Below are 27337 nucleotides of genomic sequence, written 5' to 3' on the forward strand. Positions count from 1 at the left end.
ATTGTACTTTTTACTCCATACATTTTCCATGACAACCTAAGTTCTCTAGGTTGTCAGAGAAAATGTATAAAGAAAAATGTAGTTCATTTCATGTCTCAGGCCCTCAGCTGTTTGAGACAGTGGTGAAAGTGCTGATAAAAGGCTTACCTGGGAGGCAAATCCAGAGGGTGGAGGCAAACATAGTGAACACACAACTGTTCATGATTCCACTTATTTGCAAAGAGGCAGGTTCGAATAGAACTCAGTCAGATCGAGGATATAAGCGTTCTGAGCTTTGATCAACACCGGGAGAGAAATGTTCAATGCTGACCCGTAATTGATTTTCTTTGTGTACAAAATATAGATTTTTATTATTAATTTATTTTTTCAAATTAGTTACGGCCATGGCAGCATTTACCTTGAATCTGGTCTCCTCGAACATGGGAACATTGCCTTTTAATTTCAATTTCAATTTCGCACTATAGTGTAAATCTTCTGCGCTACAGATTGAATCTAGGCCTGAGAGGAACAGACATGAATAATGACCAGAAATAGGGAATAGTGACTGTCCAGGCAAAAGTCTTTGAAACAGGTCCCTGTATACATAAGGAGGATGTCATCAGGGCTGTAAATGCAGTCTGATGTCAGGCTAATAGAGATAAATCCGTATCTAATAGCCATTATACATATAACACAGACATCCATGCCTGGGGAAACCTGAGCCGCTTACCATTTCAACATCCATCTAATGCTCTACTTCTTCTAAAAAGAAGTACGTTTTCCAGAGAACAAATTATGTCCACCTGCTTTACGTCACCAAAAGTGGTATGTGTTGAAATCAGAGCTAGTCATTCTTTAATTGTTTGGCAGAAGCCCCTCTGTCATCCTAATGTATTATTGATTAGGGCCCTTGGGCTTTCTGGCAGGGGTTGAAATAAAAAGCAATCATCCCCACAGCCAATTGGATCAATACACGCCATATTTATGGAAAAGGCAACAGGTGAGGTCTTCACAATTTATTAAATTGGGTGAAAAACAACTGGCAAACAGACACATCAAAATCAGTTTCCATTACAAAAACAGTTGTAAAAACAACAGGATTCAAGGGGCATCTCATCCTTATCCCTTTCTAAATTCAAAACATTCAGGCAATGCTTATTAACCTCTGTCACAAAGAGAAGTCTTCTTTTTTTACCTTATTAACAAGAGATTTAGAGAAAGTCATCGAGTGACCTGGGGTATAACTTCACTCCTGTCTTCATCATGTTCTATCATATTCTATTATTCCGCTGTAGTGGATCATCCTAAATCATTTAGGCTGTGTTTACACAGGCAGCCCAATACTGATATGTTGGTCTTTTGACCAATCAGATCAGATCGTATGCCCATAATTGAGCTGTCTGTGTAAACACAGTGAGGAGCCCAAAGAATGCTGAAACCACAGAGTACAGCACTGTGGTGGTATGTATAGGTTCGGGTTATGTATATCATCCATAACTGGAGTCATCCTGCATATCACGTGTCTGTTGTAATTGCACATCACTGTGATCACTATGGGAGTACACTGTGTAATACCTGGCACAGTCAATGTAAGAGTGTTCAACCCACTAATATACTCAACTATTTCTCGTTGGATGCATCGTCAGCATTGTACAACTATAATGGAGCTTGTTTTCAAAAGAGTTCAGATTCCATGGGCTATTGTAAAATACATGATTTGTAGAGGTCAACAGTGGCAGTGCAGGGATGAAATGGTGCAGTTCTTACTATTACCAGGCCACAATGATACAGCACCAAATTGGAGCCCTACTAATCCCGGACATCCAGAACAAAATTATTGCGTAATTGCGCCAGATGATTGATTCATTTCTGGGAAGGAGACGTGTTTTAAAACATGTACTAACGAGACCACTAAACTAGAACGAGATTAAGCGTCTAAAATGTCCGACCGTTGTTTCAACGTAATCTTCTCACGTTCGCACACGCCAATTCATGGACCGTCTATATTCGGGTTGCATCCGATTTACTCAACCCAACTCACTAGCACTCAGTGCACACAGAGCGATTAGCGACGACATCATCACGTGATCCAAAAACATGACAGACATTGGATGAATAGAACATTTTTATATGTTCGGCTGTGTATGAAAATGTATATGAAAACAAATGTAATCTGCCCCAGCGACAATTATTTAAATAATTCAATGGATGTGTCTGCACAAAGGTGACGATTTAAGTGTCTTTTTTGGACTTTTTAAATGTAATTTCGCTATGGTATCGTCTATGTGAATTGTCTTTCTCGGCCGGGCATCAGTTAAGCTGCAGTACGGAGGAAAGACTGTAGGTGCAGTCGAAATCGTGCTCCTCGACCGGAACAATGGCCTCTTGAACAAGACTAGCTAAATCTCCACCCCTTTAAAACGGGTAAACCATCCAGTGTTGGGCAAATCTATGGGCCGGATGTCCCCTTCCTAAAAACGAGAGCGCCTGCGAAATCGTGATTTGTCCAAATGATGAAGAATCTGCTTACCAGAACAAAGTTCCTCGTTCGTAACGCATCCCAGTCTGTCGACAGATGCTAGTACCATTATGTTACGTGCATTTGTCCACCAGAGATTATAGCCATATTTATGAGTAATGAACGTGTTTTATGGTGCTTACTATACCTACTCTACTGCTCATGTACAGTATGTGGATGAAGTGGTTTGAATGAGGCTGAGCAACAGTCCAACAGACTCACATGCTGCCATACCAAGATACAGTATAGCAACACTGAAATAGTTGGTTGTTTCACCCCCCTATAATAATATAACACTATAATGATATTACAAAATGAGGGAAGAAGATCAAGAATCAAGACAAGTCTGTCAGGCTTCAACACAGAAAGAGCAGGCACATGGGACACAAAAACTAAGATGTAGTCTGCCGAGGCAATATAGAGTTTGAATGGGAGTACAGCATGATGAAAGTGCATTAGTCACATGGGTATTTTCTGTCCTCAGAGAGACACTCCCCAGAGATCTGATACCACCTCACCCTTCAAGTACTGGATAATTGCTCAATAAATATATTTGTTGACGCAATGGGTGGTTACATTACTCAAAAGGTTGATTCTGTTCATAAAGTCATATTGATTTAAAAAGCCTCCAAGGGAATATGGTGTAAATGAGGACAAAAACACACAATTGGGTAAAATTGGCATTCACAGATCGCAGACACTAAAAAGGGCCTAGGTTATCACACACAATATTGAATTTATACAAAAACCCCAAATAGGGTTGTTAAAAAAATACACCTACCAAACTTCTTTGTTTTCTTTTCATAAATGTATCTAGAAAAATCTTCCATACATTTGAAACTATTAGTTTTCATAAACATTTTATGCTATTAGGAAAATATTGATAAATGTGTCGCAAAAGCATTTTGCATGTGGTTGATTTAGGAAAAATTGCATGCAGAGGTCCCAAAAAATTGGATTATATCATTGTCATGAAAACCAGTGCTACAATTAAAAACTAATTGACAACAATACAAAAACTAACACTGCTAGTTCAAAGATAGGATGCCATTCAAATCTATTGACAAGGAGTCTTCATATTGTAGCTCCCCTCTGAAATAATTTGTAGACAAATAAAGAATCATTATCTTTGATTTTGCTGGACGTGTGTCTTTGATGGACGGATGCGGCACACGTGTGACAGGCCATGTAGGTTAGGGGACCAGCGTGTAAGGATGTTGTTTCCTTGTCTCCTCTCCAGCACTGGCAGTAGATAGATAGGCTGCTCCATCTCAGACACTTCATTTGGCTTCTGTTGGCATTTTGCACATCCTCAGAATCTGCTTCAAGGCTTTCTGAACGTCCTCATCCATCTGACCCTATGAGGAATAAAGCAATGACGTAATACCATTAAAACCACATCTGAGCCATTTAATATGAAATCACAGAGTACCCAGTATGCATAAAAACGTACCTGAACGGCGTATAGGAGATGCATCCTGTAGACGGACACTATCTCATGGTGCTGCCTCTTTGACTCCTATAGTAAAGAGATGCAGAAACAGGCTAGCGCATTTAACCAATTGGTGGAATATCATACATCAGCTATAAAAACCATGATGAAACTGCTCAGAATCATGAAAGATAAGCAATTAAACCAAAGACCGAATATTTTAGGCAAACACCCAGCAGTGACAGAAACAGAAAACATAAATTACAGTAGACGTCCTTCAAAGATCAGCATCTACATGTCAAATGTCCTTCCTCAGAGCCATCTGATTTGCACAGTACATCCAGAGGAACAGGGTGGTCATATGGCTATAAGGCCTTGATCACACCGACAGCGTTAATGCGCAAAAAATATTACGCAGCATCATCTGGATGTGTGTGCAACAAAGGTTCAACATTCAACTTCTGCTACCATTTCTGTCAAGACATCTACACATACAGTTTGATGCATACGTTTGATAAAGCCAACGTATACACCAACGTGTGCAGCCTGTGACAAGCAGCGGCAGATGGTGAGATACAGGAGGGTCCCGTTTGGTCTCCCCTGGACCAGAGGAGGATACCCTGTATCAGAACATTACATCTCTTGGCTCTAACACGGAGGCTAATCATGACAGTACAGAGATCTTTATTTCAACATTTCAGCACATAATTCATCGCAATTCCGCTTCCAACTGTCTGGCAGTTGTTCCAGGAAAGTCCTTAGTCGAAGGGATTTGTGTAAAGAGTGTATCCTGTCTTCTCTGACGCTATCGGAGTGAGGGTGAATGTAGTATACTGATTCATGGTTGAATGAGCCATATTAGCTATAGTGTGAAGGTGTATGACTCACGACTCACCCCTAGCTGGTACTGCAGCTGTTTGACTTGCTGTTGTAGGTTGTCCAGCTGCTGCTGCTGCAGGGTCTGCTGTCTCTTGGCAGAGCCTGCGCTGTAGGACAGCTGGGATAGGCTGTTTAAGGCATCCCTTAACTTCCCCACCTCTCTCGACAGGTCATCAATCTGAGACACAAACAACGCGGGGGATCAATACAAGGGTATACAGACGAAACTGTCTATCATATGGCCACAACAAAATAAAATGTCATGAGGAAGCAAAATAGAGGGATAGCTTTCTAAACTCAAAGTATTTCCTTTGCCAAACCAGGGAAATTTGCTATATCATTACTGGTGAACATTGTACTAAACACTCTACCACCAGAAAGCTGTAACTTACAAACCTTCTTATTCTTCTCTCTCTCTGAGCTGACGTGTCCCTCCACCAGCTTCTTCAGCTGAGCTATGGCATCCTGGGCACCTCTGAGCTTGGTGCTCAGAGCGTGGTTCTCCTTCTCCCTGCTGACGGCCAGCTCCTGCAGGGCCTCCCTTTTGCTCCTCCCCTCCTTCAGCTCCTGCCACGCTGCAGCCGCATCCAGAGCCACCTCATCCTGCTTCCTCAGGGCCCCCTGGAGAAGCTGCGTCAGGTGGCCCACCTCAGTCTCCAGACCCCCTCTCATCTGCTCGTGCTCCAGCCGTGATATAGAGTCGTCCGGTGTGTGGTCCTTCTCCACAGTCAGTCTGTTCTGTAGGGCGTCCACCTGCAGGGCCCTCTGGGACAGCTGTTGTCTCAGAGCATCTGCCTGGTCCTCCAGGTCCTTGATGGCGCTGCCCAGAGAGGACACCACCTGGGTGTGGTCAGCTAACGCCACTGATCCCTGGGCCAGAGCATCAGCCTCCTGCTTCAGGAGGGCGATCTCCTCCAGAGAGGCTGAGTACTTGCCCTGTGTGTCGGCTAACGATGCCTGCAGCTCCTCCACTCTGCTCCTCAGCGTGTCCTGCTCTTTGACTGGGGAGAATACAGGGCTGCCAGGCTTAGACTTGACAGCCCGGGTCTCCTCCAGCTGGTTCCTGGTGGAGCTCAGTTCACTCTTGGCCTCGCTGTAGGACTTGGAGAGCTCCAGCAGGCGGCGCTGCAGCCCATCAATAACACTCCCCAGCTCACCCTTCATCTCCTCAAAGTCATTAGCTGCAGCCTCCACAGGGACCGTCCCCCTCAGCGCCTCCTGCAGCATCCTGATTTCCTCCTGTGCCTCCTTGTACCGGTCCACCAGCAAACTCTTATCGTGATCAGAGCTGTGGTCTGCTGCCTTCAGCCTGGTCTCCAGCTCCCTGATCCGGCCTATATCCCTCTCCCTCTGCTGCCCTGACTGGGCCAGCTGGGACTTCAGCTCTTTCACTTCCTGCTCCAGAGAGCTTCTCAGTCTCTGGAGCTCCTGCTCTGCCAATTCCCTTCCTCCAGCACCTCCTCTTTCAATCTGTGCCCTGAGGGCCAGCACCTCCTCTCTGGCCTGCTGGTGTTTCTCCTGTGTCTCCGTCAGCTTGGCCTGGAGCTCTGCTAGGCTCTCAAGCAGCACCTTTCCCTCCCTTCCCTTCTCCTCATCCTGCTCAGGTATGAACCTGGCATGGAGTGTGCGGTTCTCCTTCTGCGTCTCCTGTAGTTTAGACTGGATGCTCCCTAGGGTCTCCCTCAGCAGCCTGATCTCCTCCTCGCCTCCCTCCTTCCCCCCCTCCTCACTCTCTTCCTCCTCCTGTCTCAGGGAGGTGATGCTGAGCTCCAGGGCGGACCCTTCAGACATGTCCTCCTCGGTCCCCTGAGGCTGGAGCAGGGTCTCGCTGGGGGACTCGTGGGTGGTGTGGTAGGAGGCGTTAGAGTTCATACTATCTGGACGGGACGAGTCTTCATGGCCCCCCTCACCTCCCTGGGGAGACGGACGCTTCTACAGAGAGATGGAGAGATGAGAATTGAGGAAAAATAAGTAACCACTGTTTAGTCGATATTTTTAGGATCTTAATGGATATTTATGGTAAACAAAACACTGGTATTACTATTGACAGAGAAAAGGCCTATTATCACTATAATGGGATATCTACGCTCTTGGAATGACGAGTTGTTTCGTTTGACAGCTTACCTTGAGTATCTGGGCTAACTGCTGGTTCTCCAGAGACAGAGCAGTAATCTTTGCTTGTAGGGTCACTACTAGAGCTGAGTCTACCTTCCCACAGTCCTCTGCCTGTATCAACACAATTATACAGTTAACCTGCAATGGTTTGGACTAACAGGGAATATGTTAAGTTCTTGGGGCATCTCATGTGACTTCCATAACCTTCCATTAGTACATGTAGTAATATTAGTCAACAGTGTGGGTGACTGTGTGGGGTTTTGAGCTACAGCAGGACAGTGCCCTGGAGCAGACAGGATTCTCTACCTGAACATCCCCAGCCATTAAAAACACAGCACAGCTGTATAAATGGGTTCCAGAGAGATAGAAAGGGGACAGAGAATGCTAGAGGCCTGGGATCAAAGCAGCGCAGGGAAGTGATATTAAAGGCCTGTGCTGTAGCTGTAACTCGCCTTGGGCCCCGGCTCCGTCTGGCTCATAGTCACAGTCTGGTCCACAATCTGCTTCAGATCCTCAATGGTCTCCAGCAGTATGCACTTCTCCCCTTGTAGCTTCTCCACCTCCTCCCTCAGAGACACGCTCTGTAACTCCTCCTCCTGAGACAAGGAGGGGATGGGATGGGATGGGGGGGGGCAAAACCAACATAAACAAAAATATCGACACAGAACATAAACATGACGGGCAACAACCAAGATAATACTTTAGAGAAAAGAGCTGTTCTTTTAAATGAGAGCCCTGTAATGACTTCTAAGAAATTCTTGAGTGTAAGTGCATGTACCTTATAATTGAATACTTTAGATCCAAAACTTTTACTGGAGACCGGAGTTTCATTTGGGGTCATGTACGCGGGAGAGTTGGGGCTCGACATCTAGAAAGTTTGGAAACATAAAACATAAATTACATTTCTCAGTGTTTACTCCTGCGTTCGGAACTTGACATTTCTGTTACAGTACTTCAGCAATAGTCAATACATACAATTACACTGAGACAGACAGAATAACAACCCCAATGCACTGAATACAAAGAGCCCTTGAATGAAAGCAGTAGACAAGCAGGGTGAGGGTCCAAAACATTTAAGGACAACACTGGGTATCCAAACAGATACAAAGGTGAATTACATTTCCTACGTGTTTTGCTCTATAGACACAGTAATTACTACTGGGAATTCAAACAGACACATACGAGGTCAACACATATTATAACGTTCAAGAACTTCATTCAGAGTAAAAGTAAAGCTTTACCTGACACAAACAGGGCTAAGGATCAATCAAAAGGGAAGCAGATACATAGATAACCACACAGACGGGAAACGAACAGACCCAAAACAGACAGGCAGACTGACTGACAGGCAGACTGATTGACAGGCAGGCAGACTGACTGACAGGCAGGCAGGCAGACTGACAAGTAGGCAGACTGACTGACAGGCAGACTGACTGACAGAGAGAGACATGCCTTTACCTGCACAGGACTTATGGGAGGTGGAGGTGCTTTTCGTTTTTTGGGAGTTGTGCTTGGATCGCCACCTAATCTAGCCACTTGATCATGCTGAGGTGTGAGTGAAGGAGTGGGAAGAAAGAGAAGAACAAAAACAGAAGAACGATCTCGCAGTGTTTAGTTAGGTTAGTTAGTGAAAAAGAAGAATCAAACATTTGGAGAACTTGTAATCAAAGAGAAGGTATTTATCCAGGAGTAGCAAGGGCTTGGAGAGTAATCTGTTTAGCTAAGGTGTTAGATTCATGCTCATACATTGTCCTGTTTTGGGGTGGCAGGTAGCCTAGTGGTTAGAGTGTTGGGCCAGTAACCGAAAGGTTGCTGGATCGAATCCTAGAGCCGACAAGGTCAAAAATCTGTTGTTCTACCCCTGAACAAGGCAGTTAACCCACTGTTCCATGGTAGGCCATAAATAAGAATTTGTTCTTAACGGACTTCCCTAGTTAAATGAAATACAAAAAAAATAAAATACATGCTGCTTGAAGTGCATTTCAAAACAAGTTTCATTATGTAAAAAAACAAGGTTTAAAAAGAAAGTTATCAATCTTATTCAAGATTAAGTTGTTTAATGGTGATACTGTGGCAAGAGGTTGGTTCTGACTGTTTAATGTGTATTTTTCCTTCTGATTAGATTAATAAGTGTAATTTATCACGTTCATATCAAGTGAATGTGTGTAAGGTCAATGAGCAGGACAACAGGTTGCAGTTGTGAAGTTTGGAAGAAGATAGCAAGATTGCAGAAGCTGAAGTACGGGTAACTTACCTGAGGAGTTTTGGGGGACTTTGGGGACTTCGGGGTGTCTGTGAATGAGGAGAGGAGAGAAGGGGGGGACAACATTCAAGGGACAGCCTGAAGATGGCAGTGTTGGGTCAATTCTGCATAACAGGCAAACTGAAACGCTGCATTTCAAAGCTTGACCACAAAGAGGTCAATGATGTACATGGGTAGAAAGAAATGTGTATTGTTGAGGGCACTGGAGGACTAGAGTTGGGAAACACTGTGCTTGAATGTCATAAGTTCCACACACCTCAAATAGATTTGAAGGGAAATTAAGCCTGAAGGAGTCTGCTAGAGTCTCTGGTCAACTGCCTCATACTATGCACGATCCATTAATGAAGACAGTTCCTGTCTCACCTGAGTCGGAGTGGGCTTTGTGCAGCGCCGCAGTGAGGATGGCCTTGACTTCACTGCTGCCAGACATTTTGGCGTAGTGCAGGACGTCGTGACCCAAAGAGTCCACAGCCTGGAGGTCAGCTCCTCTCTGGACCAGAACCTCCACTACAGACACACTGCTGCTCTCACTGGCCAGCATCACCGCTGTCCTGTATCACACAGTCAGAAATAGTATTGTCATTGTCGTCATCACAATACTCATCATTAACATCATCATCCTCCTTCTCACCATCATCATCCACACCACCATCATCACCCTCACCATCATCACCCTCAACATCATCATCCTCACCATCCTCATCCTCACCATCAAGGCATTATAATGTAACGTTCTTGTAGACAACACTGTAATGATGAGATGAAGTTATGAAGTGGAAGGCACATGTGATCTGCCAGATGAGTCCTCCCCTACCTGCCGTTCTTATCACACGCGTTGATGTCGGCTCCCCAGTCCAGGAGGCTGCCGCACACCTCCGTCTGGGCGTGTCTGGCGGACAGCAGCAGGGGGCTGAGGCCATCCTGCAGGACCCACACATCATAGTTCACTCACAGTAACAGTATCCTGTGTAGACGGTCTGTTCAGATGCCTTGATCATAGCAGGTGAACACAGAAGCACACATACGGTCCCAAACCGACATACTGACGTTCACATACTGTACTGTTAAAGGATCCGCAACCTTGTTTTCTCGGGAAAGGAAGAAGTGGGAGAAGTGATTGGAATGTAAGAGCGACAGTACATATTCAGCTGCTGTACACTAGAAGCATTGTTTGGTCTGCTGCAATGAAAACATACCAGACGTATAGCACAGAGAAAAACCAGCTGTTTCGCTCATGTAGTCTATGACCACAATGCAATTCCTAAGACGACAATTGGAGCATTGACGAGTGGTAACAGGCTGGGCTACATCCTTCAGCATCCTGCTCAAATAAAAGCACAACTTTATAGCGCCAGCCTCCACTCAAACAAACCAGAGCAAAGGCCTTTTATTATATTATTTTGGCATGCGGAGTTAGCCATTCTCCCCCACAGCTCAGAGAGGGAAAATGAGAAACTTTACTCTACCCCCCGCTCTCTCACACACACAGACCCCTTCATACACCCCTCCACACACAGCGTTCTCCGTCCCATGCACAGACAGTCCTCCTTATCAAATAATGTACACAACACATATGTTCCACATATTTTCTAAGTTCCTTTCCTTATATCCTTTCTTTCCCAGGATTTGGCTTGTCTTAGTAATACGGTTTAGGAAACTGACACCTCATCAAAAGCAAAGGCAGGCAATATCTACATGCACAGCCTGTCTGCTTCACAGGACATTACACACACTGCACTGGGCGTTGACTCTTAACACAATCAGGAGGATTTACACAATTTCTGTCTCACTGGTAGATGGAACATTTCTCGAAAATCACATATTATCCCTGAAAGCTCTCGGAAAACACGTTCTGGTCGAACCATAAAAAGTGAAATACACTTTTTTTTTTTTTGCTGACACTAAACTTCATACAGATGTGGAATCTTAGTTTGAGCCAGTCTCCTACAGCAGGTAAATAATCCTGCAACAAAAGGAAATATGAATTATTATGTGGATTATAATTCATGGACATTTTTGTAGCGGTTGATATATTTTTCACAAGGGAAAATCAAGTCTGAATTTTCTAAGTGGATATGACAAACTTTATAGAAGCCTTTTTAAAACCTCGAATTCACAACAAAATGTTTTATTTCCTGTGTTGCAGGAAAGTCCTGCAGCACGGTGATCAAATTAAGATACCACATCTGTACCTTCAATCAACATCAAAGTAACTTAATTACTTCTAACTTCTACCATACACTAAAACCAGGAGCCTGTTTAAAAAGCATTTCACCATTAGCAACATATTTTCCCCAGAGATACACCATAACTAGTAGGTTGAGTGATTTCTCTGGTGATACTTACATTTCCAAGACCTTGTCTCGACGCTGACTACCAGCTCTGTCAAAGTGGTGAGGCTTCTGACAGCCAGGTGTGAGAAAACTGACAGTGACAGCTCTTCTTCACCAAGAATGACCTTGGATGATTCTCTTGTGTATAAAATGGAACCTTCCGAGCTGTTTAACATATCCGACGTTCAGACCACACTCTGGACAGTTAGACCATATTCTCTGTCACTTGGGTGATTTCTGGGAAATAACATTGGAATCTTTTCAGACCATACTCTACAGTTTTAGTTAGTGTGTGTGTATGTCTATACAGGTGTAGGATCTTAATTTGATAATCCTGTTGCAGGAGAACTTTCCAGCAATGCATGAAATTTAAAACTTGTAGGCTACTTGAGGTTTAAAAGGGCTTCTGACTTGATTTTCCCTTACAAAAATGTATCAACCCCTACAAAAATGTCAATTTATAATAATCCACATAATAATTCACATTTCCTGTTGCTGCAGGATTATTTTCCCGATGTAACAAACTGGCTCAAATTAAGAGAGAACAGATCCACCTTGGTAGGAAAGAGGAATGAATACTAGCCATTGAGTGTAGGTGTGACAAATACAACATTTAACACAAGAGGAATCTAAATGGGGTTCAGAGATGTGCCAGAGTTGACTGGGAATGTGTCGGACTTGCTTAGTGTTAAACAAACACACACCACAAAGGGCAAAGCTATTATGTGGGTTTCTAAGGGCCTTATGTCATGTATTTACCAGCCGAAAGGCCTAACTTTGGTCTTGAAAAAAAGAACAAGACAAAAGTCCTGCTTTCCTCATCTCTGGCAGACAAAGCCCTGGCAGGCGCAGAGTGTGAATGTTTTCCAGAGTGTGAATGTTTTCATACCCCTCACAGTCTGGGGGGGAAACAAGGGGATGAGAAATACGTGGACTGATCCTCATGCCTAAATAAAGCTACAGTATGGCATCTGTGGGTTAGGCCAGCAGAGCAGAGGCTGGCTGCCAGGGCCCAGGAGGCTAATGTAACAATCTAACATTAAAACCATGTGTAATCTCAGCACTCAGCACGGTGCACCACAGAAAGCTGTGGCTAAGGCTGTCTGGTCCGACACACAGAGATGGGGAGGGTTAACCATGAAGGAGTGCCCAGGGTCCTAGCAAAGCCACATTGTTACAGCAATAATGTGCCCCACTGGCTATAGTTTCCCTTATTTCTACTCCATTCACTCCTGCATTTGAGAGACCTGCGTGACTACAGTAAGTACCTCATCACCATCCTCTAATGGTATTGACATAGTTCTGTCTCTGTGTGTTTTATCGGTGCGTTGACATGAACATGGATTACAGCCAGCCACACGGTAAACATTCACCCCTCTGCGACTGTGAATGTTCAAAAACCGCCAATCCCAGGAATTCTCTCTGTTACATCATTTTGTCAGTATTTACAGTATTTAAAGAAGATATATAGGCATGTGGCACGTCAAGTATTAACAAGTTGGCATGTTCTTCCCAGCGCTTTCTGTTAGAAGAGCAGATGAATGAGTTCCAGATGTGAGCGAGACCAGGATCCAGGTTCACCCTTCACTGTGAACCACGGCTATAGTGGTGTTGACCTACAGTAACACGGAGTAAGAGCAGGCGTTAGCTACAGCTCCTCCCACTGAATGTGAAATGCAGCCAAATGAGGTACTTTGGCTTGACGTGTGCGCTGCTGATGACTGTCTCCATCACCTCCTAGTGAGGTCATACTCCGTGAACTTAACAAAACCTCTCAACAAGGATACATTCCGCAGCTGACTGCCTCCCGCGCCCGACTGTTTCTGAACAGCAGGCTCTGCCCACACACAGCTAAAGTACCGCCGTTCAGATGGCATCAAAGCCCATTTGGATCGGATTGGATAGCACTCCACCATTACCCGCAATTGTTTCTGAGAGAGACTTTAATTGCTGCAATAGCTCTCTAACAGAAACACAACATAGTTATCTTGTGTGTTTACTATCCGGAGGATACAGACAGGATGACAGGCTCACAGTAATGAAGATGTGTCAACCAGGGTTTGAGTGGGGTGGGAATGCGATGCACTTTATAAAAAAAACTCTGACTGGTGTGTGACTCCCTCCCTGGCCCTCCACAGCACCCAGTTCCTTGGAGTGTATCAGTGTTCCGTGCTATTTCAGGATGAAGGAGGGTTGAGGAGAAGCCACAGCTGGATTGGAGAGGTTTGATATCTACACTGCAGCGCAGCTCTTTTTTTCTAATACTTCCCCCATCAAAAGCTAACGTCTTTGATTGGGCCAAATTGACTCATTTGTTAACAAAAGAGTATCGTAATTCCAATCTTGTTTTACAAAAAAATGCTCTATGTCAACGTTATAGACTTGGCAAAAGTACAAGGAAATGCAGGATTTGAGAAACGCTTCAAACAATTGAGTATGAGGACAGCGGATGTAACACAAACCCTCACTAAAGGAAGAGTATTCTTCTCTACCGAGTTGAATCAGAGGTTCGGACTGTGCTGTATTGGATATTACTGAGACATACAATCTTAAACATGTATCCTGAGGTAGACTGCCAGTAAATTACTGGATCAGAAGGACTCTAAAAACACTACATAAATAAAAGCCCTCACGGCCCTTTATACGACCCCGGTGCTGCAATTAACGTAATTGGAAGTAACATAGGGATTTTTATATGAGGATGACTGTGTGCTGGGAGTGGGTTTGTCAGTGAAGCTGGCGGGAGGGAGACATCTTGTACAGCAGGGATGTGGCATCACGCCTCCCAAAGAGGAGGAGGAAAAACAACACCGAGCTGAAAGAAACCACAGACATGTACAATGTCTCCATTGGAGACCACAAGCCCAGCTACCACGACACAAATACACAATGTATGCCTCACACACAGCGAACCCCTAACACACATACACACCGTTAACGCCACAATAACACACCATCAACTCCACAAACACACACTTGCATGCACACCCGCACGCACACACAGTCAGTCAGGGGATGTTAATTTGCTGGTCATTTTTTGAGGCACAGCAGAGCCAGTACAGTGGGACTACTCCATGCTGCACTCCATGCAGCCTTCTCTCAACCCACAGGGTAGTAATACAACTTCAGGCCTGGATATTTCTTTAGTTGAAGACGATACAAACAATAACCTGACGGAGAAAACGGCACTGTATCTGATCTAATGGCATACGTACCGTGTCTTTGATGTTTACCGGACACTTGTGCTCACATAAGGTTCGGACAATCCCAATGCTTCCACTGGCAGCTGAGGGAGAAAAATAAGATACATGGATTGATAAGCCCAAAATGCCCTGCCTACCATAGAGTTATGTACGAAACGAATACAAAACGCCACGGCAGGTTATTGACTAACTGAGAGCCGTGTCAAAGCTCTCCCACAGGCCCCCGGCATGACTCCTCCTATAGCAGCTTGCTCCCTGAATAGAACCCTACTGTGTCCAACATGGTGCATTTATCTTGCAGTCACCCATAAATGGACGTTGGAACTCGGGAGAAAACAAACCTGTCAGTAGAGTCTCTTACTATGCAATTGACATGGCTCTTTTTACTGTAGTCTTTGATCCAAGCCCCCGCACCTCAGATAAAAGCATCCTCTGCTGGCCGAAGCCTCTCTAAATGTATATGTTCTTTAGTAAAGTATGCTTCACCCCAGGCACAGAAAATTCCTGTCATATACTGTATAAGACAACACCCGAGGTATAGTCTAGTCTTATAGCCGCGGCCGCTTCTGTAATCATCAGCAGGACTTTGAGCTGAGGTACAGCAGTGAGATGGATTGTGTCATGGATGAGTACAGGACCGTGACTGAAAGAGGGGAATTGAGATCAGATGCTTAGAGGATAGGCTATCTGCTGCTCTGCACCGAAGAAGAGGAATCATCGAGCCATTTTATCCTCCGAGGTTTGATGGTCTCAAGTAATACAAATAGGATCTCAATCAATTTCTGATGAACACCACCATTTCAGTGGGAATCTTCAATGCCCAAGTTACAATTTTCCCAGAGCTGATGCCTAGGGATGCCCTATAGACATAAAGTGTCATACGTTCATGTAGGCATTATAGAGGCCTTCTGCATACAAGTTATTTCTAACCAAGTCTTACCTGCGTGATGAAGGGCTGTCTTCCCTGAGCTGTCCAGAGCATCCAACACACATTTACTCTGGTGGGAAAACACAGGCTTAGGTTAACATCTATATCACAAAATTATTTTTCCATCACTGTTATGTTTGTCTTGAAAAATTGGTCTGAGCCTTAAAAAGGGGAACCACGGCAAATTTTGGAAATTTGTCCAAGTGCCTAAACCTCTCTGCTTAGTGTTGGACTGTCTGTCAAAGTGTGCCCGCTCTCACTCAGGGAGAGCGAGAGAGCCCCTCACTGAGCGCTAGATAGAACTTTGTGGAATACAGAAAATATACAGGGGGGGGATGTATGTTCCGTCACAGGGAACATACTAAATCTGGGAAGACCAAACGATTGTGCGATGCAACATAAACATTGTATATGATACAACACAGGCACGAGAGAACTCCTCATAAAACACAACTCTGTCACCGTCAGTTTTCAAAATACATCCGCCTTTACCACATCACCCAGCACGCCTTTTATTATAGTCCTATAGTCACTCGAGAAATATATACTGAAGCAAATTTCACCCACGTTTTAGATAAGAAAATATTCGCATACCTTATGGGGTAGCTAATCTAGCCTAGTTTCGAGACAGAGATACTGAGTTTATGAAGACAAAAGCCAAGCGGACACGTGGAATTATTTTATTTGAATGGATGGTTGACATGACAGAAAGGTATGGGTAAAAGGTGGGTAAAATGTTTGCTTCAGTATACATTTTTTCATGCACTAAAGTTGAATGTGTTGTTGTGTCGCACACGCATTTTCTGCTTGGTTTAGGCTACAGAGAAAGGGACTGAAAGAGGAACGGTCTGAAAATAGGACTATAATAAAAGGCGTGTTATGTTATAAGGAAATCAGTCAATTCAAATACATTCATTCGGCCCTAATCTATGGATTTCACATGACTGGGGAGGAGCTCAGCTACCGGGGAGCCAGGCCCAGCCAATCAGAAGGGTTTTTCCCCCCACAAAAAAAGGGCTTTTATTACAGACAGAAATACTCAGTTTCATCAGCTGTCCGGGTGACTCTTCTCAGTCAATCCCACTTGTGTAGAAGCCGGATGTGGAGATCCTGGGCTGGCGTGGTTACACGTGGTCTGCGGTTGTGAGGCCAGTTGGAGGCACTGCCAAATTTTCTAAAATAAGTTGGAGGCGACTTATGGTAGAGAAATGAACATTCAATTCTCTGGCAACAGCTTTGGTGGACATGCCTGCAGTCAGCATGCCAATTGCACACTCCCTCAAAACTTGAGACATCTGTGGTATTGTGTTGTGTGACAAACCTGCACATTTTAGATTGGCTTTTTATTATCCCCAGCACAAGGTGCACCTGTTTAATGATCATGCTGTTTAATTTAGCTTCTTGATATGCCACACCTCTCAGGTGGATGGATTATCTTGGCAAATGAGAAATGCTCAGTAACAAATTTTGTGCACAAAATTTGAGAGAAATATACTTTTTGTGCATATTAACATTTTCTGGGATCTTTTATTTCAGCTCATGAAACATGGGACCAACACTTTACATGTTGTGTTTATATTTTTGTTCAGTATATTTTGAAAACGGTCAGTGACAGTGTTGTGTTTCTGAGAAGTTCCCTCGTGCGCGTGTTGTTGCATGTGCAGTAAGCCACTATGGGCTGCTGTTTCCTGCTTGCTTGGCTGAGACCTCAGAAAAGGTCCAATTGTGAACCCGTGACCACAAAGTTCTATCTAGTGCTCAGTGAGGGGCGCATAACCTTGTGACGCAGCGCTCGCTCTAGCTCTACCTTGCTCTCCCTGAGTGAGAGAGGTGCACACTTTGACAGGCAGTCCCACTCTAAGCCGGAGAGCTTTAGGCACCGTTGTAAGCCATTTTTTAGACACATTTTCATTTGGAATTAATGGGAGTGCCCTTGCATCAGGTTTCCGACAGTGTGTCAAGTCAATCTGTATGGGCAAGTGGCTTAGCTGGCCATTCAAGTGACAGGCATTACCAGAGAGGGAGGGATATGTATTACATCGGACTTCAGCTTCCCAACTGTTTGGAAAATGGTCTCAATCTCACGGAGACACTTAAAATGAACCCACTGAAAATAGTTCCCTCAGTTGATGATAGGCTATGTATCGATTACAAAAACAGCTTTAGTACAGAATTGCTGCACTGAAGCTTTGAATTCAGCTGCTACAAAACAAATATATAAGAAGGACTGATATTAGCATTAAGTTGATGATGTACATACAGACATACTCACAGCAGAGTTCATTTTGGCAGCTATTTTAGATTTAGTTTGTCACATTTGAGTTATTTCACCTATTGCTAGTTTCGGTTATCAGTTGGCTAAAACTATTGTAGTTTAGTTGTAGTCACAGCCATTTTAGTCACATAATAGTCAGTGCATTTTTCTTCTTCTATTAAATAATGAATATTTAGGCTACCTCCAACTTCCACCATGTGCACATTCAGATAGCCGTGTCCAACTACACTTACTATCTCCTCATCTAACTTAGCTGGCAACATTGATATTGTGGCAGAGTGTAACAAAAGCAGCCATAATTAATCCCCCATTTTGCTACGTTACAGCCTTATGCTAACATGGATAAAATACTAAAGACATCCCCAATCTACACATAATAAGATAAGATAAAATAAGAATTTTTCCAAATGTATAATAATAAAAAAAAAACAGAAATACCTTATTTACATAAGTATTCAGAGCCTTTGCTATGAGACTCGAAATTGAGGTCAGGTGCATCCTGTTTTCCGACTTGATTGGAGTCGACCTGTGGTAAATTCAATTGCTTGGACGTGGTTTGGAAAGGCACACACCTGTCTATATAAGGTCCCAAAGTTGACAGTGCATGTCAGAGCAGAAACCAAGCCATGAGGTCGAAGGAATTGTGTCGAGGAACAGATGTGGGGAAGGGTACCAAAACATTCCTGCAGCATTAAAGGTCCCCAAGAATACAGTGGCCTCCATCATTCTTAAATTGAACAAGTTTGGAACCACCAGGACTCTTACTAGAGATGGATGCCTGGCCAAAGTGAGCAATCAGGGGAGAAGGGCCTTGGTCAGGGAGGTGACCAAGAACCCAATGGTCACTCTGACAGAGCTCCGGAGTTCCTCTGTGGAGACGGATGTCCTTCTGGGAGGTTCTTCCATCTCTGCAGCACTCCACCAATCAGGCCTTTATGGTGGCCAGGCGAAAGCCACTCCTCAGTAAAAGGCACATGACAGCCCGCTTGGAGTTTGCCAAAAGGCAACTAAAGGACTCAGACCATGAGAAACAAGATTCTCTGGTCTGATGAAACCAAGATTGAACTCCTTGGCCTGAATGCAAAGTGTCACGTCTGGAGGAAACCTGGCACCATTCCCATGGTGAAGCATGGTGGTGGCAGCATCATGCTGTGGGGATGTTTTTCAGCGGCAGGGACTGGGAGACTAGTCAGGATCGGGAGAAAGATGGATGGAGCAAAGTACAGAGAGATCCTTGATGAAAACCTGCTCCAGAGCGCTCAGGACCTCAGACTGGGGCGAAGGTTCCCCTTCCAACAGGCCAACGACCCTAAGCACACAGGCAAGGCAGCGCAGGAGTGGCTTCATCACAAGTCTCTGAATATCCTTGAGTGGTCCCCGGGCCAGAGCCCGGACTTGAACCCGATCAAACATCCCTGGAGAGACCTGAAAAATGCTGTGCAGTGACACTCCCCATCCAACCTGACAGAGCTTGAGAGAATCTGCAGAGAAGAATGGGAGAAACTCCACAAATACAGGTGTGCCAAGCTTGTAGCATCATATCCAAGAGGACTTGAAGCTGTAATCGCTGACGAAGGTGCTTCAACAAAGGGTTGAGTAAAGGGTCTAAATACTTATGTAAATTTGCAAACATTTCTAAAAACGCTTTGTCATTATGGGGTATTGTATGTAGATTGATGAGGGAAAAAAATCATTTTTCTGTAACGTAACAATATGTTGAAAAAGTCGAGGGGTCTGAATACTTTCCTTGGCTACAGGTTCAACAATTTACAGCTCAGATTTTCAAAGTTTTCCTTGAAAATGGGAGAATTTGAGCTTTACAAAAATGCCAGAAGTATTACTGCACTCCTAATATTCAACAGCATTCATTTTTCACTATAGGAAAAAAGCAAATTCAAATAGCATTAGTTTTTCACTACAGGAAAAAAGCAAATTCAAATAGCATTAGTTTTTCTCTTTAGGAAAAAAGCTAATTCAAATAGCATTAGTTTTTCACTATAGGAAAAAAGCAAACTCAAATAGCATTTGCGGACCAAGGTTTAAGAGTGGCAACACAGATTAGAGAAAAACAGAGCACATGGGAAAATAGAGCTTCTGATGCAATCAATGCAAAAATAGCCTACATTAAAGTAAGAGAGAGAGTAAACATTGTTTCTAGTTGAGGTTAGTTACAAGTCAAGTGTGCTGGCTTCGCATCAGTTCAAAAGTGTGACTGAAGTGACCGCTTGGGAGCTGTGTGGGAGAGCAGGGCAGATCAGTTCAATCAGACCGCACAACTGAAAGATGTTTTGCAGAGTCATTTTCATCATAGTTATTGTTGATGAAATTAACACAGACTCGCAGATCATATTACAGTAAGAGTCAGCCATTCTGATTAATGGCCAAGTATTATCTTGTATGCACACTGTGGTGTAGACTTGATTCTGACAGCTTCATAAAATCATATTTTACGTACACAATTATGACATGTTAAAAAATACTGACTAACAACAGTTCATGCACACAGAAATCCCTGATTTCAATACATCAAGACTTGAACAAGCTATCCACTGTACTTGTTGATTTCCACAAGCTCCTGCAGATGCATTAACAGACTTTTATTGTGTGGACGTACGCATGGCTGAACTGAGGTCATATCATAGTTGTGTGAAGGATAGAGAAGAGGTCATGGGGTTAGGTCAGCCGATGCACTAGGACAAACCGAAGAACCACCAGACAGAACACAACCAGATATGACACACCTCTCACCACAAGACATTACAGTCACTCGGAGAACCCATCTTCACAATGGTCAGAGAGACTCTTTTTAAAATTGGGATTCAACAAAAAGCACAACTGTTTTAACTCGCTTGCATACACATGACCCATACATAAGGGTGATAATGATGAACTACTGGAGAATATATCAATGGCTTCATCCGATACAGCCAGTGAGTGAGTTATCAGTCAACATTTACGTTTGCAGTTTCATTCATTCAGTAGCTCCATCTCACCTGTATAAGCTTTTTGGCACATTCCTGATGGTTGTTTTTGGCAGCGAGGTGTAAAGCACTAAAACCTGAAGGAGAAAAAAAATACATCCAGGTGAGATATCTTACGTTGCAGGTTCAGTTTAATTCAACTCCCTGCTGGTCTCAAGTCTATATCTGTAACCACTAGCAGTAGAATCATACTTGAGAAAGGTTTCTGGGCAGATTAGGTCTATAGGTGAATGTTCACCTACACTATGTTCAGGAGATATTCACATGTTATGTAAGTAGCTCTGCCTTGAATTATTAATCTGGATCTTTGGGCAGGCACAGTACAAGGTATGTCAGGGGTCCCAATTCAGCCATGTGTGTGGGGTGGGGTGGGTGGGGGTGGCAAAACATAGTTATAAATAATTTGTAGACTACAAATTGAGCGCAAAAATCCCAAACAGATATAGTATTTGAGAAAAACTGAATCATTTCAAACCTTGATTTATACCTCTATTTATGCATGGAAATACTTGGGAACATATTTTAAATCACGTTAAAATTATTTCCTGGTGATTTGACAGTCTTTAAATGTCCAACAACAGAAATGAATTACAAAAAAATTGCTCCGAAAACTCAAGGCGCCAAATAAAAATCACCTATTGGGGAACCCTGTGGAATGCAGTCCACTAACCTGAGGTGTCTATGATTGATGTGTCCACTCCATGGGCCAGGATGACTGCCAGACAATCAGTTTGACCACGGGTGGCAGCCACATGGAGACTGTACAAGGAGAGACAGCATATCGAGATGATCAGTCTAACACAGTGGAATGGTACAGTGGAGATTAAACATGTCATTGGAGGAATAAACAGAAAATACAGCAATCAATTGTGAAGAAAGAAAAAAAATACTTCAATTCCCTACACAAAAAGCAAACAAAGTGTCAACAACACTACAATTCAATCTTCACCAATGTGATCTGTCAATATGATTATCAATGGCCATCAAGAGAAGGTTAAGTGGGGAGGTGACTTTTGAATTCGGTGCTACGGAATGTGGTGTTAGAACAGGGGGAGTGCATTGCTGTGGATCAATGAGCTCTGCTCCAGGCCATCAAGCAGACTCAGAGCTAATACACACACACACGCACACGCACACGCATGGCCTCTAGCACCGTTCAACTCAAGAACACGACAACAGAGCAATTACCACCGCTATAGAGGATGTCTTCCTCAAAACTATGAAAAAAACCGCATAGCAGGGTTCCAGATTCCAAGCATTCTGGTGCACTTCTTCCAAATGACTTTGACTGATCCAAGGACGTGTGAGGGAAATATTGAAGTAGTCAGACTGAGTAATCATCCAAGTGTGTTTGCACCTGTTAATAATTCAGTTCTGCTGTGAAACGTTGTGATTTTAATTGGAAGAGATAACGAGACCATTTCTTTCACATACTTGTTTTTGGAAGAACACAGATTTTTTTGTAATGAACATGGATGATCTAATATTGGAACATTTAGATGAGCAAGTGTTTAGATAAGTTAAGTGTCTAGACTATTTAATAGAGCTTACACAGTGTATCTGCTGAAATGAATTACCCTCAGAATGGAAAGGCATTAATCAAACACACTTGCCTGACTAACATGTTTGATATGCCTGGCACAGCCAGAATAATCCGTTTCATTTTTAATGAATGTTTAATGAAGCATTCTTCAACAGCTTCCACAGTGAGCCCCATTTCAACACCAATTACACTTCCTCGGGACATCAATTGCTAGGTCAATAAATTATTATTCATTTATGATAACAAGCACAAGTGGAAGGCCACAATTTAACTCCAAGAAAACGATATTATCAATATTAATTTAAGACAATGACTTGCAGTTACACGTCATGTAATGAACTGAATGAGTTACATTTTCCTAATGAATCAGGCTACATAGGACACACACACACAAACGGAGTTATCACGTGATTATCTGTCTGTGTGTGTTTTGCAATAATAATAATAACGAGAGATGTCGTGCTTTCAGACACCAGCACCAACACCACCACCACCACCCATTCCAGTCATTATGTAAAAATTAGAAGTCTCCAGTATCTCCATGGCGACACTGACTGTTTGGGAATGCCATGCCAGTCAGTGTGTGTCCTTCTGGGAAACATGGGAAGGTCAGCTATGTAAACAATGGTGTCTTTATATAAGTGACATTAAAAACACCTACGTTGCCTGCTAGTTACATATTGCAATATTATTTTTGGGACAATAATATATAGACATATATAGACATATATAGACATATATAGACATATAGACATACATATATATATATATATATATATATATATATATATATATATATATATATATATATATATTACAAATCGATACTTGGAGTCAAATATCTATATAATATGGTCCAAAAAGAATATCGCAATATGTAACTATCAGGCTACTTAGGTGTTTTTTAATGTAAAATAGTTTCTGTATTCAGCTGTACCTGTGCCAAAACTCTGGTAGTTTTCATCCCATAGCTTGTCCTCCATCTTCTTTTTAAATAGTGAGCCAACATGTTTTCATCCTATAGCTTGTCCTCCATCTTCTTTTTAAATAGTGAGCCAACATGTTTTCATCCTATAGCTTGTCCTCCATCTTCTTTTTAAATAGTGAGCCAACATGTTTTCATCCCATAGCTTGTCCTCCATCTTCTTTTTAAATAGTGAGCGAACATGTTTTCAGCCCTTTTATTCCCCAGACTGATCAAAACTAATTTGCATTCTTTCTCTTGTCTCTCTGCAGCAGATATATAGTGAGCAATATTTTTGGGACATCAATTTGGGACATCAATAAAACCACAGTTTCCGATTCATAACTCATAGAATCGCGAGAATCGCAATACATATCGGCAACTAAGTATCGTGATAATATCGTATCGTGAGGTCCCTGGCAATTCCCAGCCCTAATTGTGTGGCTGGCTGGTGTGTGCATATCTCCCTCAAAGTAAATGACTAAATATATTTAGGTCAGTGGTGTCATCTTGCACTGGTCTCTGGTGGTGGTGCTCTGTCTACAACTGTCAGAAAGAGGTCAAACATTAACACTGTCCCTCTGCATTATCTGGTCCAGCTAGGAAGTGGGAGCATGGCTGTCAAGTCCATTCAGAGCCTATAGAAATCAGGACAATATCAGGACACAATCACGCTTTGTGGTATTTGGGAGATTGTTAAACACAAAGGAGACCATGCCCTACTCTATACAATTGGAATTATATCATGTTCAATAGGCAATCAATGAAAGGCCATAGATTCTCACAGGTTTGTACACATGAAAAGAGAGAAGGGCACAGGAATGGCTTTGCCAAAACAGTGCGTGGGGTGCATTTTATGAATCATTAGCTCACCAATTTAATCATTTCCCCCATCATGAGTAACAAAAGATGACATTTAGAAGTTAGCACATATTCATTATGGAATAGGAGGAAGGGCAAAGCTAAACAGATAGACAAAAGGAGGAAGAAAGGAGATATACGATGACAGCGATGCTCGTACAGATACAATTACATCTCTATGGTGCTATACTTAGCAACTCATTGTCAGGTTGCAGTTAATTCAGAACCAGTGATTTGCATGCCTTTCTTTAACTTTCTCTAACCATGATAATACCTAAACCTTCTCCGGCTCCAGATGACTTATTCCTTCCTTCAACGGGGTATCTAGGGCAGTTCAGTTCAATAGCATCTCCACAAGTGACAGGGGCTATGGCTTATTGAGTCAAACAGTTGCCCGGGGCCAATTCCATTATTATCAATGATTGTAGGATGTGTCATTATAGAACTGTGGGGGAATATCCACATACTGCAACTTCTATTCTGCACTGAAACCGTTTCAGTGTTGGAGTTGTAGATGGTCTGGGGAAGATGAGCAAACATGTAATTGATTTAAACAATAAACATGACTATACTCATATTTCAAATGGTCCTTTAATTCAGTTCGCAAAACCCACCGCCTAAATCTCCAAGCTGTCCCAATTCCCTGTTTCTTATCTGTGTGTGGCTCAACACCATCCCTCAACCCTCGATACTCACGCTGACTTTCCCTCATTGTCCAGTTTGACCGCGCTGGCTCCTTTCTTGGTGAGGAGAGAGGCCACCTTCTCCACCTCCCCATGTTCCACAGCTGCCAGGAGGCGCTCATCGTTTTTGCTCCATTCATGGGCCTGAGGAGGGAGAGAAGGAAACAATATCACAGAGGTTAATGCTTCTCATTCACAGAGTTGAATGTACCTAACACCTTCCCACTACTGTTCAAATCCTGTGTGGCAAAAACCGCAGTTCCTTACCCATTGTAGACAATTAGCATAAAATATAAGAGACGTCATAGCTTTTGGTTGGTTTTACTCCACAGCAAACCTAGCTAACACAATTCAGCATGTGAACGCGGCCAGCCGTGTCTCTCTGGTGACCTCTAGTCTAGGTGATAATCCCATTTAGACTTAATCCTTAAGTAGGGAACTCCCCATTACATAACTTGATGAACACAGTTCCATTATAGCTTAAAGGCATCAGACAAGCTGCACCAGGAAGTTGTTTCAAAGCCATTAACAGAAGATTGTTTCACTTTTAACACATTTTTGGCCACCGTGGCCTGATGACCGTGGCTGTACTGCATGACACTCATTCAGTTCGAAACCTTAGGCTTATCCCATGTTTTCTTGCCTGAGTCCACTGGATCATATTACTGTGAAAACACAATGCCTCGGGGAGCCAGCTTCCCTCTGCTCCTACATCATGAAATCAATTGCTCAAATAAATGCTTGTCTGCAGAGATTTACAAGGGCATTCATTTTACCAGAGCCCAGGGTCCTCATTTATCAACCGTGCACACATTTCTATCACAATTCTGGCGTACATGGAGATTCTGGATTTGCGTGCGCAACAAATAATTGAGATTTACCAAACTGTCGCTTTCAACATAGACGCAAGTTTTCATTGATAAATCAGAGCCATATTATATTTCTGCGCTCGCGTTACAACCCCGCATGGAAAACGCCCCCATTAGCGTTTAATGGTAACATAAATCCCCTCATTGGCTGTATGATTTGAAGATGTTGGAACTGGGTCATGACAGTTTCTAAAGCGCTTTGTCAAATGTGATCTTTTTTCGAGAAATTAGCGAGTGACATTGTTTAGCTGCGACCGCCAAACACTGGCCGTGAATTTTGCCGAATGAACTGTCTATTGAACACTTTAAAAGTAAATGCTACAGTGCACACGTTATGCAAAATACGAATTGTTGTTCAATATTTTTGTGTATCTAAATGTACTAAATAAAAAATGTACTAAATAAAAAGACCCCCCCCCCCAAAAAAAAAAAAAATATTCATCAATAAATGATTGTGTTTCTATGTCCTGCCTTGGTATAGGTTTTGAGATTAAACAGGATGTTATGTTGCGCAGACTCGAGCTCCTATCGCACAGCAATACTGTACCCTACCCATACTGTCAGAGGCCAACGGCCTTTACTTTCGAGCATGGTTGACTATTGAATGAGCGATTGATAAATGGTAGCCTACTAATTGTTGTGTATAAACCAGTCATGTGAGAAAAGGATACATGCCCAGCAATATGATTATGATTTAGGCCTATATAATAAAAGTACAATAAATATTCTATATTAGGCGACATTGCTATGCGACCTTCTTACCAATAGAAAATGCAACCGTTTTATCATTAGGCCTACTCTAATGTTTTATTAGCCTACCATTATTACAATTGATAAACCACTAGGAGTCGTGCGTAAGCATGGTTTAAGAAGTGTGTGGAAATACGCAAACTTTCCCTTCAAGTTCAGCATTGATAAATACGAACCTTTGCGGGAAAACCAGCTCACGAAAGGTTTAGGGTATTTTTGTGCGCATGCACCATTGATAAATGAGGCCACAGGAATGGTTGAAATGTCCCGAAAATGACTAATGTCCCAAAACAGGGAGGATTGTTTTTCTAACTCTACCACAGTCCATTTTAACAACGAATTGCCCTCATTTGTAATCCTGACTGAATGTCAAGACGTACATGGCTCCAGTCTGACCTCATGATGAGAGGTCACTGGCTGGCCAGGCCACACTGACTCTGCCCTAACCTGCCTGGCATGCTCAATGATAGCAGCCATCCACCCACTCACGTCCATCTTTTTGGAGGGTTAAGGCACTGGCTTAACTGTTAGGATGATGGGAGGCTCCGTCTGGAACGAGAGAGTTATGAAGGGAGAAGTGTATCCATTCTCTCCGCACTTGTGTGCACGTACGAGCAGAGAGAGAGAGAGAGAGAGAGAGAAGGTGACTGAGTAGAGTGGGAACTCTGAAAGTTGACTCTTCAAGCAAGAGGAGGACTATCCATCAGTCTGACAGTCCGCCTCTGTAACAGGGAGGAAAATAACACTGAGAACTCTCCCCC

The 27337-nt window shown here is 43.1% G+C and overlaps 1 protein-coding gene across 2 annotated transcripts in view; it reads right to left on the reverse strand.

Moving 5' to 3' along the window:
• Positions 1-980: 980 nt before the first annotated feature.
• rai14 (retinoic acid induced 14) overlaps positions 981-27337 on the reverse strand; it is a 41854-nt gene continuing 15497 nt past the window's right edge. Inside the window, exons 3-18 of one of the 2 annotated variants that reach the window (XM_064942359.1) lie at positions 24971-25101; positions 21577-21665; positions 20919-20983; positions 15663-15720; positions 14735-14805; positions 10001-10107; positions 9550-9737; positions 9178-9215; positions 8382-8468; positions 7702-7791; positions 7376-7519; positions 6933-7034; positions 5205-6740; positions 4825-4986; positions 3951-4016; positions 981-3855 (exon numbers count right to left, since the gene is read on the reverse strand). In XM_064942359.1, the coding sequence (XP_064798431.1) occupies positions 3778-3855; positions 3951-4016; positions 4825-4986; positions 5205-6740; positions 6933-7034; positions 7376-7519; positions 7702-7791; positions 8382-8468; positions 9178-9215; positions 9550-9737; positions 10001-10107; positions 14735-14805; positions 15663-15720; positions 20919-20983; positions 21577-21665; positions 24971-25101 (3012 nt within the window). In that variant the 3' untranslated portion in view covers positions 981-3777. The remainder of the gene's footprint in view (positions 3856-3950; positions 4017-4824; positions 4987-5204; positions 6741-6932; positions 7035-7375; positions 7520-7701; positions 7792-8381; positions 8469-9177; positions 9216-9549; positions 9738-10000; positions 10108-14734; positions 14806-15662; positions 15721-20918; positions 20984-21576; positions 21666-24970; positions 25102-27337) is intronic. The other variant, XM_064942360.1, reaches the window with a different exon arrangement.

The sequence above is a fragment of the Oncorhynchus masou genome, chromosome 28, assembly GCF_036934945.1.
Source record: "Oncorhynchus masou masou isolate Uvic2021 chromosome 28, UVic_Omas_1.1, whole genome shotgun sequence".
Taxonomy (NCBI): Eukaryota; Metazoa; Chordata; class Actinopteri; order Salmoniformes; family Salmonidae; genus Oncorhynchus; species Oncorhynchus masou.